The sequence below is a fragment of the Leucoraja erinacea genome, chromosome 9 (assembly GCF_028641065.1).
Source record: "Leucoraja erinacea ecotype New England chromosome 9, Leri_hhj_1, whole genome shotgun sequence".
Lineage (NCBI taxonomy): Eukaryota > Metazoa > Chordata > Chondrichthyes > Rajiformes > Rajidae > Leucoraja > Leucoraja erinaceus.
In genome coordinates this window covers 66,054,554-66,066,830 of record NC_073385.1, presented here as the reverse complement: position 1 = coordinate 66,066,830, position 12,277 = coordinate 66,054,554, and the positions used below count along the sequence as shown (strand labels likewise).

The 12,277-nt window shown below is 46.5% G+C and overlaps 1 protein-coding gene across 1 annotated transcript in view; it reads right to left on the bottom strand.

Moving 5' to 3' along the window:
• LOC129700513 (cytosolic phospholipase A2 zeta-like) overlaps window positions 1-12,277 on the bottom strand; it is an 87,881-nt gene that overhangs the window by 41,258 nt on the left and 34,346 nt on the right. The window contains exons 9-11 of the mRNA XM_055641081.1: window positions 9,191-9,369; window positions 6,188-6,301; window positions 1,162-1,199 (exon numbers count right to left, since the gene is read on the bottom strand). Coding sequence (XP_055497056.1) covers window positions 1,162-1,199; window positions 6,188-6,301; window positions 9,191-9,369 — 331 coding nt within the window. The remainder of the gene's footprint in view (window positions 1-1,161; window positions 1,200-6,187; window positions 6,302-9,190; window positions 9,370-12,277) is intronic.

Sequence of the window (12,277 nt, the reverse complement as noted above, 5' to 3'; positions counted from 1 at the left end):
ATGCCTACTATGTTCTGTTGTGCTCAAGCAAAGCAAGAATTGAATTGTCCTATCAGGGACACATAATAGTAAACTCACTTGAACTTGAACACTTGAACTAGCCTGTTTCATATGTTCATATGACAACATGCCTCATATTTCGGTTGGGCAGCTTACAGCTAAGCGGTATAAATATCGACTTCTCTAACTTCAAGTAACCCTCTCTCCATCCCTCCCCCATGCTAGTTCTCCGACCAATCTGACTGTCCTGATTAATTTTGCATTGTATGCCTCGTTGTCACCTTCCCCCAGCTGACAATGATCGATTCTATATTTTCCTTGTGCTTCATCCACTTTGATCACTTGTTTTTCCTCACCTTACTCACCATATCTCTCGTTTCCCTCTCCCCTGACTCGGTCTGAAGAAGGGTCTCGACCCAAAACGTCACCCATTTCTTTTATCCAGAGTTGCTGTCTGTCCCGCTGAATTACTCCAGAGTTTAGTGTGGTCTCCGGTGTCGCTGGGCCTAACATCGTGGAGCCAGCGGCGGCCTCCAACCGGAACCAACCCGAGGGCTCCAGCCGCGGAGCCTGCGGACCTGCCATCGCGGAGCTGGCCGACTTCGGAGCGGGGAGAGCTGTGGTGGTGCGCGGCTGTGACCCGACTTCGGAGCTTCGGAGGCTCCGGCCGCAGGCCCGGTGGACAGGAACATCGGGAGCTCGCAGGTCCCTGGTGGGAGACCACTTTTCAGAGCTCCCACAACGACAACTTCTCCTGCCGGAATCACGGGGTTTAAATGATTCGGAGCGGGGCCTAACATCGCCCGGTACGGCTTAATGGCCGCGGGACTTACCATCGCCCGCCGGGGGCTTTAACATCGTGAGCCCCAGTCGCCTCGACGCTGCAGTTGGACTGCTGGACCGCGGGAGAAGAACAAAAACGACTTTTGCCTTCCATCACAGTAAGGAGGTGTTGGAGATTCACTGTGATGGATGTTCGTGTAAATTGGGTTAAGTGTGTGTTTTTTTTTTTTTTTGTAATGTCATGACTGCAGGAATGAAATTTCGTTCGAACCTTGTCTGTTTGAATGACAATAAAAGGCATTCTATTCTATCTTCGGCATAAAGCAGCATCAGTAGTTCCTTTCTCACAATGAATGGAAAACAAGTCAAGCAACTTACCATTTCTGGGCCTTCAGCTGCAGGTCAACGGTCTGCTCCTAAGAGAGAGTACAAAGAGTTTAAGGTCAGACTGGCAGAGAATGAGGCAAGTATAACATGACATTGAAACCCACCTCTTCTTGTGAATGTAATTACCCAGATCAAACTGCAAACATCTTTCCCTTGACGTAACATAATGAAGATAACTTTACGATAAAGCTGCTCTTCGGAAAGGCCATACAGTGAGTACACATCTGGAACTGAATTAAATAATGTTACTCCAGCTAAATGCTGGAAAACGTGCAAATAGTCCTTGCCAACCGCCAACTGTAATCGTTATCAACATCTCGTCACGGTATGTTCATGTTGGAAGGTCATGTCACAGTTCATCGGAGCAGAATTAGGCCATTCGGCCCATCAAGACTGCTTCGCCATTCAATCATGGCTGATCTATCTCTCCCTCCTAATCCCATTCTCCTGCCTTCTCCCCATAACCCCCGACACCCGTACTAACCAAGAATCTATCCATCTCTACCTTAAAAATATCCATTGATTTGGCCTCCACAGCCTTCTGTGGGAAATAATTGCCCAGATTCACCACCCTCTGATTCCTCCTCATCTCCGTCCTGTAGATTAGTGGCTCATGCTTTTGTAGTTACGCCCCCTAGCTTATTAGCGTCGTGGTCTACTGCACTTGGCAGTCTGAAGTAAACTCTCAAGTGAGAATTTGTAATAGTTTATCCTGAATAAATGGTGTATAACCTGACATGGCATGAGGTCGTTCTTTTCACAAGGCCTCGAAATCGACATGGTGTCAGCAGTGGGATTAACGTTTGTTCTGGGACGGGCAACGGTGTACGGGTCTGCCTTGACAATAATCGTTGAGCAGGGGAACCCAAGGCAGGGTCACCGCAAATGTTGCATAAGTTGAGCAAATCCAGGAATACGTCAGATTTGGCCACTTCCTAAAGGAACGTCCTTTAATTCTGAGGCTATGGCCTCTAGTCCTAGATTTTCCCACTAGTGGAAACATCGACAATCCATTCTATCCAAGCCTTTCACTATTCTGTACGTTTCAATGAGGTGGCCCCTCATCCTTCTAAACTCCAGCGAGTACAGGCCCAGTGCCGTCAAACGCTCTTCATATGTTAGAGTGTGGTTGAGGCTTTATGTAAGAGTACATATTTTCCATATGTGTTCAAGGTGCGTTCGGGAAGGAAGAGGCCACTCACCCCGTACACAGTACACTGGGTGCACAATTCTCTGCACCCAGACTCAGAATACACAAGATTATGCTTTTTATCAGTGTTGGTTTAAACGATCAGAGCCCATGGGATCGTGGCAGTGGGAGACAGAGGGAGATGGTGGAGGCTTGCGTTTGTGTTCAGATGCCTGTGAGTGTGCATCGCAGTGATGTACCAGAGGAATCAGTGATTGGACCATTAGTGCGTATTAGACCTGGACCTTGTGAGACCTTGTGACTAGTTAAATGTGGATCATTAAATGTGGATCATTAAATGTAAAACATTAAATGTGGATCAGAGAACATAGAACAGTACAGAAACAGGCCCTTCGGCCCACAATGTTTGTGCTGAACATGATGCCAAGTTAAACTGGTCTCATCTGCCTGTACATGATCCATATCCCTCCATTTCCTACACCTCCATGTGCCTATCAAAAAACCTATTAAACGCCACTTCGTAACTGCTTCCCACCACCCCTGGCAACCCGTTCTATGCCCCCACCACTAAGTAAGTAAGCAAGTGAGTAATTTTTATTTATATAGCACTTTTAAATCAAGTCACGTTGAAGCCAAAGTGCTTTACAGAGAAGAAATCAGATTACCGTACATCCATATCAAAAAAGAAAAAAAAGAAAAAAGACACTATAGAATTTAACATGAACGTCCCCCCACAGCAGAATCAACACTTTCCACTGTGAGGGAAGGCACTAAAAAGCCCAGTCCTCCTCCTCTTAGTTCATCCGAGGTCGTGGCCTATTTGAGGCCTCCACAGTCGCCGCAACGGCGGGCCGATGTTATAGGCCCTCTCGCCAGATGATGGAGTTCCGTCGTCGGGAGAACACTCTTCCGCGGCATTGGAGTAACTGGAACGGTCGCTTCCTCCCCGGAGACCGTGGCTCCCAAAGTCCACGGGCCGCGCTGGTCGGAGCCCGGCAAGAGATCCCAGGCCCCGCGGTGTTTGAAATCAGTGCCGCCCGCGGCTGGACGCCCGCAGCCACCGCTCCGCGATGTTCCCATCGGCGGTCTTCAGCCCTCCACTGTCTGTGTATAAAAACTTGCCCCGCACATCTGCTGGTGTTGGACATTTTTCCACCCTCGGACAGTCTCAGATAGTCCACCATATCTGAGCCTCTCATAATTGTATACACTTCTATCAAGTCTCCCCTCAACCTCCGACATTATAGAGAAAGCAATCAACGTTAATCCAGCCTCTCCCTATAGCCGACGTCATCACATCCAGGCAGCATTCAGGTAAACCTCCTCTGCACCCTCTCTGAAGCCACCACATTTTTCCTGGAAAGGGGTGACCAGAACTGCAAGCAATAATCCAAATGCAGCCTAACCAGGGTCATAGAGAGCCCAAGGTAGCGGAGAGAGAGTGTTGGCATGGATTGAAAACTGGCTGTCATAGAAAACAGGAATAAATGGATCCTTTTCAAGCCCGAGGGATGTAACTAGTTGCGCACCTCAGCAATAGTACCTGATAAGAGTCAGTCATATGGTCATCTTCAGCCCAATTAGCCCACGTCAACCAACATGCCCCATCTACTCTAGTCCTACATGCCTGCGTTTGATCCATATCCTTCTAAACCCATCCCATTCATGTATCTGTCCAAATGTTTTATAAACTTTGTGACAGTGCCTGCTCAACTACTCGGGCAGTTTGTTTCATATATTCACCACCTTTGTGTAAAAAAGTTGCCATTCAAGTTCCTGTTAAGTCTTGCCCTCCCCCCCCCTCACCATCCAAACACAACCTTCCACCATCACCCTCTGCTTCCTTCCATGAAGCAAATTCTCTATCCAGCTAGCTAGCTCTCCCTGGATCCCATGCGATGTAACCTTCCAGAGCAGCCTACCATGTGGAACCTTATCAATAGACAATAGACAACAGACAATAGGTGCAGCAGTAGGCCATTCGGCCCATCGAGCCAGCACCGCCATTTAATGTGATCATGGCTGATCATCCCCAATCAGTACCCCGTTCCTGCCTTCTCCCCATATCCCCTGACTCCGCTATTTTTAAGAGCCCCTTACAGAGGAGAGGGCAGACTACCGTGCCTCTGCAGGGTTACTAATAGAGCTTCCAGAGTTTCAACAGTACTTAAAAAGAACCATAACAGGATATGTTTAATGAATGCTAGCTGTCCATTGAAACAAAAGCGTTTCATGTTACCTCGGTACAAATGACAAATTATTATTTAGTGGAGAGGTGCTGAAATTGCAAATAGCAGCTGAACTACTTAAAAAAAAATATATATATTATTCCCATAAAAGGCATGTTTTGGTTTTAAAACTGACCTGCTTTAGAACAAAAGAAGAAAAAAATCTGCCTACATTAGAATATTTGAATCAAAAATAAACAGGATTGGAGACACTCAGCAGATCAGGCAGCATCTACCGTGGAAGAATTTCAGTTAGTAAAATATCTTTCATCAAAAATGGGAAAATCTGGAAATGAAGTGACGTCTGTTGTACCAACGAGACTGAGAGACCGGCTGTGACACGTATGTGTGGATCATGAGTCGGTGGTGAAACATGTCAAAGGCAGCTGGCCTCTCTGGAGGAAGTATACAGAGAAGGGAGTAGACTGGACTCAAGAGGGGTAAAACCATAACCACACTGGAGCTGAGAGATACAAAGCACTGCCCACTGCTGGAAGTTTGAAATAAACAATGCTGGGGAAGTCTGGCAAGTTAAGGCAGCGGTGTGGAGAGAAATGCAAAGAAATCCAGGCGTTGGAAACAGGGAACACACACTGAAAATACCTGAAACACTCAGCAGGCAAGACAAAACCTATAGAGAATGAACCTACTCAATGCTACAGGCTGCCATTATCCTGCCTAACTACCTCCAAATTTGAGGAAGGAAATTCTTGCTATTGATGGAGTGCAGCATAGGTTCACGAGGTTAATTCCCGGGATGGTGGGACTGTCATATCTTGACAGAATGGAGCGACTGGGCTTGTATACACTGGAATTTAGAAGGGTGAGAGGGGATCTCATTGAAACATATAAGATCATTAAGGGGTTGGACACGCTAGAGGCAGGTAACATGTTCCGATGTTTCGGAAGTCCAGAACCACAGTTTAAGAATAAGGGGTAAGCCATGTAGAACGGAGATGAGGAAAAACTTTTTTCACCCCAAGAGTTGTGAATCTGTGGAATTCTCTCCCTCAGAAGGCAGTCGAGGCCAGTTCTCTGGATGCTTTCAAGAGAGTTAGATAGAGCTCTTAAAGATAGCGCAGTCAAGGGATATGGGGAGAAGGCAGGAACGGGGTACTGATTGTGGATGATCAGCCATGATCACAGTGAATGGCGGTGCTGGCTCGAAGGGCTGAATGGCCGACTCCTGCACCTATTGTCTATTGTCCTTGAAATAATATTGACCTAATACGCTGAACTCTGTCCCCCCCTCCCACATCCCCACCCACAGACGTTGCCTGACCTGCTGAGCATCCACAGCATTCCCCTCCCTTACGTCAGAACTGGTCGGTACAAGAAGCCACAGGCAGAGAGGTGGGAGTGGGTGGTGGGGGGGACTATTAACGTGCTGAGAAAATGGAAGCTCAGGATCGCATGTGAAGCAGATACCCCCCAATGATGGGCCGAATGGCCTAATTCTGTTCCTATCCCTTATGAACACTATTAATCTCAGCATTCTCAGACTCATAGTCACACATCATGGAAACAGGCCCTTTGGCCCAACAGGCCCCAGGCTTGATAGCTTGTGAACACGGCTGAAATATTAACACATTGAGGATATTCCGACTGCACATGGATAGTAATTGCCAGTTTTGCTCACCTGTCCAAGGGGTAAAGAAACACCCCTGTTCTTCCCCAGAGGAAGCTGCCGCAGTGGCACGGAGCCCGAACCCACCACATACGTCTCCTTCGACATTTCAATACTCATGTCCTCCTGCGAAGTTGGACACGTGTTCAAAAGAGTCTTAGATTACAAACCTCCAAGTGCTCTACTGATGTATTTCATATCTGTGATAAGGTAACTTACACATTCCTGTACAACATAGAAACATAGAAAATAGGTGCAGGAGGAGGCCATTCGGCCCTTTGAGCCAGAACCGCCATTCATTGTGATTGTGGCTGATCGTCCCCTATCAATAACCCGTGCCTGCCTTCTCCCCATATCCGTTGATTCCACTACCCCCTAGAGCTCTCTCTTAAATCCATCCAGTGACTTGGCCTCCACTGCCCTCTGTGGCAGGGAATTCCACAAATTCACAACTCTCTGGGTGAAAACGTTTTTTCTCACCTCAGTCTCAAATGACCTCCCCTTTATTCTAAGACTGTGGCCCCTGGTTCGGGACTCGCCCAACGTTGGGAACATTTTTCCTGCATCTAGCTTGTCCAGTCCTTTTATAATTTTATATGTTTCTATAACATATCCCCTCATCCTTCTAAACTCCAGTGAATACAAGCCTAGTCTTTTCAATCTTTCCTCATATGACAGGCCCGCCATCCCAGGGATCAATCTGGTGAACTTACGCTGCACTGCCTCAATCACAAGGATGTCCTTCCTCAAATTAGGAGACCAAAACTGTACACAATAGATTGCTATAGATTGCTAGAGTCTAAAGAAATAATTTACAGCCACTTTCGAACTTACAGCTGACGTGGTGTCCCACAAACTAATTCGATCACATAAGTAAGTACATTTTATTTATATAGCATGTTTAAATCAACTCGCGTTAAACCCAAAGTGCTTTACATAGAAGAGATAATTAAGTTTCCTTACATCCATAGAAAAATTAAAAAAAAGAAAAATGACACATTATAGAATTTAACATGAACGTCTCCCCACAACAGAATCAACATTTTCCACTGTGGGGAAAGGCATCAGAACGTTCAGTCCTCTTCCTCTGTGATCACCCGAGGTCGGGGCCGATGTCTCACTCATGTTCCCCTTCAACTTAACTTGGACACAAATCACTGTTGCTTGTTGCTTAGTTAAATTCCTGGCACTAAGAGTATTAGCTTACACCGAGAATGGTGGGTGCATGGAGATGAATGAATGAGTGAGTGAGTGAGTGAGTGAATGACTGAATGTTTATTGGCCAAGTATTTACACATACAAGGAATTTGCCTTGGTGCTCCACTCACAAGTAACAACACGACATTAAGAATAAAACATAAAACATTAACACATTAAGAATAAAACATTATGGTTTAAACACGTGAATGAAATTAAATACCAGAGCAAAAGGAGGCCACAGTTGTCTGGTTGTTGAGTAGAGCTACTACTTGTGGATAAAAACTGTTTTTATGTCCGGCTGTGGCAGCTTTGACAGTCCGGAGTCGCCTTCCAGAGGAAAGTGATTCAAAGAGTTTGTGGCCAGGGTGAGGGGGGTCAGAGATGATCTTACCCACCTGCTTCCTGGCCCTTGCAGTGTACAGTTCATCAATGGGGGGGGGAAGGCAGATATGATAATGGCATTGAAGATGTTTTTAGATAGGCACATGGATATGGACCGTGTGGAGGCTGGAGATCAGTTTAATTTTGTATCATTTTCGGTAAGGACATTATGGGCCGAAGTGCTTGATCCTGTGCTGCACTGTTCTATGTTCAGGGGAAGGGCCTCTACCAAAGGGAAAATAGTGATTCAAGACTGTACAACACCTACTCGAAGGCTACAAGGAATGATCAATAAAGCAAGGATATATATGCCACGTATCGAGGAAGAACTTCAATGGTTCAAAGGTCAAGGGACTGGCCATTTTAAAATATGTGATGCAGTAGAATGTCCCTTCTGAATATAGGCAACCATCCTACTAGCTTAGTTTAGAGATACAGCACAGAAAAAGGCCCACCGAGTCCGCGCCGACCAGCGATCCCCGCACACTAACGCTATCCTACACCCACTCGGGATACTTTGCAATTTTACCAAGCAAATTAACCTACAAACATGCATGTCTTTGGAGTGTGGGAGGAAACTGAAGCACCCGGAGAAAAACCCACGCAGTTATCGGGGAGAACGTACAAACTCTGTACAGACAAGCACCCGTAGTCAGGATGGAACCCAGGTCTCTGGCACTGTAAGGCAGCAACTCTACCGCTGCGCCACCATAAGTTAACATTTACTTAACTGGCCACATAAATGGAGACACCTCATAATTCTTCCAATAAAATGTCTAACTAATTAAGGAGAGGTGGAAGTTGAATGGCAAAGCGGGTGTATGTTCTTTATTGTAGGTGTGCTGGTTCGAACAGGGATCAAAGTGTGATTGCATGCTGCTGTCTATACTAAAGGGGCTGTCCCACTTGGGCGACCTAATTGGCGAGTTTAGAAGAGTTTAGGAGAGTTTGAAAAAATGTTATGTTGAAGACCTCCTTCTACTATGTTGAAGACTATCTTCAACTAGCTACGACGAACTTCGGGAAAATTGGACACCGAATAGTGAAGACGACCTCCTTCGATCTCCTTTCAACTATGATGAAGACTATCTACAACTACCTTCAACTACCCTCGACTAACAAGCCGACCTACTACGACTAAACCTACGAGTAAAAAAAGTATCCATTTTTTTCCATGGCGACCTTTTTTTACTCGCGGGCATTTTTCAACATGTTGAAAAATATGCCGCGACCTAGCTGAGGCCTCGAGTACACGGGGACTACTCTCGAGCATGAAGGAGAGTTACAAAGACCTCCTACGACCTCGTGTCGACCATGCTGCGAGTATGAGTTGAGGGCAAACTGGCCAGAACTCGCGGATTAGGTCGCCCAAGTGGGACAGCCCCTTCAGTGGTATGGCTTAAACTGGGGTGAGTGTAGCGGGTGCAGTTTTACCTGCAATTCAGTACTGCTCTGAATGAGGTCGATCTTCAATTGCGGGTCCAAGTTACTGTTGATGTGGAAGGTACACCTTTCGTTCCACACTGGATTTGCGAGCGGTTTGCGAGTGGTGACTTGTTCCTGCTCAACGGATCCATCCACATTCATTAACACATTATACTGAATATTAACACCTACAGGAGTAAAAACAAGATGGTACATCTGAGTATAAATAGCTGGTAGAGTTACTACCTCACAGCGCTAGAGACCCGTGTTCAATCCTGACCTCGATTAGTTGTCTGTGTGGAGTTTGCACGTTCTCCCTTTGACCACGTACATTTCCTCCTGGAGCTCCAGTTTCCTCCCACATCCCAATGATGTGCAGGTTTGCAGGTCAACAAGCATCTGTAAAATTGCTTCTTGTGCGTAGGGAGTGGATGAGGAATGGGGATATCATACAACTACTGTGAATGCGCAATCGATGGTCAGCATGGACTTAGTGGGCCAAAGGGCCTGTTTCCATGATGTGTCTTTCAATGACACCCCCTGGGAACTATCTAGATCTGTCTGGAAATCCAGAACAACTACACAACGCGATAATGTGTGAACACAAATTGGAAGATTTCTAGACCAAAAACATTTGAATGTTTTAACCCTTTACGGGTCAACGTCAAAATAGAGATCCAAGGAAGGTTAGCCATCTGTAAATTGAGATGACATGACATGCACTGGTAATAGATGCAGTCTTTGCAGGCACTGATGAAGCACCTACAATTCACATTATTAATTTGCTTTCAGCAAATCAACCACATCACAGCATGGGGTGACTCGTTATAAGTGATAGGAACAATATTAGGCCATTCGGCCCATCAAGTTTACTCTGCCATTCAATCATGGCTGATCTATATCTGTCTTAACCCCATTCTGCTGCCTTCTCCCCATAACCCCTGACGCCCGTACTAATCAAGAATCTGTCTATGCCTTAAAAATATCCATTGATCCAGAGAGGAACTCAACCAATTCTTCTTTGCAATTTAACTCTTCAACACTGTACAGCAATGTCAACGAACACTAATTCCAAAAACAAAAATCATCAAGTAACTTGTCCACACTAATTTTCTTTTTGTCCATCAAGTTGGAATTATGAAGGCAAATTACCAAATGTAAAAATGTGTATGTTTACAAAATTTATCAAAACCCATAGGTTCTGAAACTTTCTTCCCAGAATTTGTGAAAAATGTAGATCATGGGATCCTTGTAGATCAAACAGGCCCTTCTGCCCAACTTGTCTATGCTCATAGCCCTGTCCCACGGTATGAGTTCATTCCAAGAGCTCTCCCGAGTTTTAAAAAAAATCAAACTCGTGGTAAGCAGGGAGAATGAACGTAGCGGATACGTTGGAGCTCGCTAACGGCAGGTACTCGGGAAGACCCGCTAACGGCAGAAAAGCAGGGGAAGACTTGTGAAGATTTTTCAACATGTTGAAAAATGTCCACGAGAGCCCCGGGTACCGACGAGTGGCCATTACTGTAAATCTCCGAGTTCGAATCAGGGCAAAATCGGGAGAGCTCTTGGAATGAACTCGTACTGTGGAACAGGGCTTTCACCATGATGATCCATCCAAGCTAGAACCATGAATGAGCATTTGGCCCATATCGCTATGACGTTTTCCTATCCATGTATCTCTCCAACTGTCTTTTTAAATGTTGTAACTCTACCTGCCTCACCTCCCTCTGTGTGAAAAAGTTGCCCATCAGGTTCCCATTAAATCTTTCCGCTGTGCCCTTTGTGATTTCCCTTCACTGGGAGAGAGATTCTGTGAATTCACTCTATCTATTCCTCTCGTGATTTTATACACATCTGCAAGTCACCCCTCAACCTCCTTAGTTCCAAGGAATAAAGTCCTAGGCTGCACGACTTCTCCCCATAGCTCAGGCACTTGAGTGCTGGAAATATCCTTGTAAATCTTCTCGACACCTCAAGCTTAATAGCATCTCTCCTCGAGCAGGGTGACCAGAACAAAACACAATATTCCAAGTGCGGCCTCACCAAAATCATGGACAACTGTGACAAAACATCCCAACTACTGTACTCAATTCTAGACTGAAGGCCAGCGTGCAAAAGCCTTCGTCACTACCCTAGCATAGATAGGGTGGATTTACAGAATCACCATGAACAAGGACAAAGGCAAAGGCAAAGGACAAAGGACATTTATTGTCACGTACACCAATTGGTGGAGTGAAATTTGACTTGCCATTTGCAGCCCACCAATAAAAGTAAAACACAACATTAAAGAATTTAACATTGAACATAAAAACATCCCCCCGACATTGGTTCCCACTATGAGGGAAGGCAGCAAAGTCCAGTCCTCTTCCTCTTGTTCACCCACGGTCAGGGCCTATTTGAGGCCTCCACAGTCGTCGCGACGGCGGCCCGATGTTTCAGGCCCTCTCGCCGGATGATGGAGCTCCAGCGTCGGGAGAACACTCTCAGCGGCTTGGAGTGTCTGGAACGGCTGCTACCTTCCCGAGACCACTGCTCCCGAAGTCCACAGGCCGCGCTGGTCGGAGCTCCGACACTGCTGATCTCAGCGAAAGATCCCAGGCTCCGCGATGTTCGGAGTCAGCGCCGCCCGCAGCTGGAAACTCCGCGATGTTGGAGTCGGCGGTCTCAGCACTCCAGAGCTTACCACACGGCGACCCGGGTAAAGCATCGCCCGCTCCACGATAGTGCTTCAGCAATGCGCCACTGCCGAAGCTGAAGTTATGGCCGGTCCCGGCAGGAAACGCCGCTCCAGTCCCGTTGGTAGGCCGCGAGGAAGGGGCGAAGATGCGGCTCGGAGGAAAACCGCATCTCGGACCAGGTAGGGACTGAAAAAAAGTTTTTCCCCCCCCCCCCCCCCCCCCCCCCACATAAAAAGACTAGAGACCTCCAAAACAAAACACACTAACACACTAAAAATAAAAAAGGTTGAAAGGACAAACAGCTGCAGGCAGGGCAGCCATACTCGACAGCGCCCCCATGAAGATGTGCAGGAAAAGTTATTGTTTTACACAGAGGGTGGTGGGTGCCTGGAACACACTGTTCAGGGGTGGTGATGGA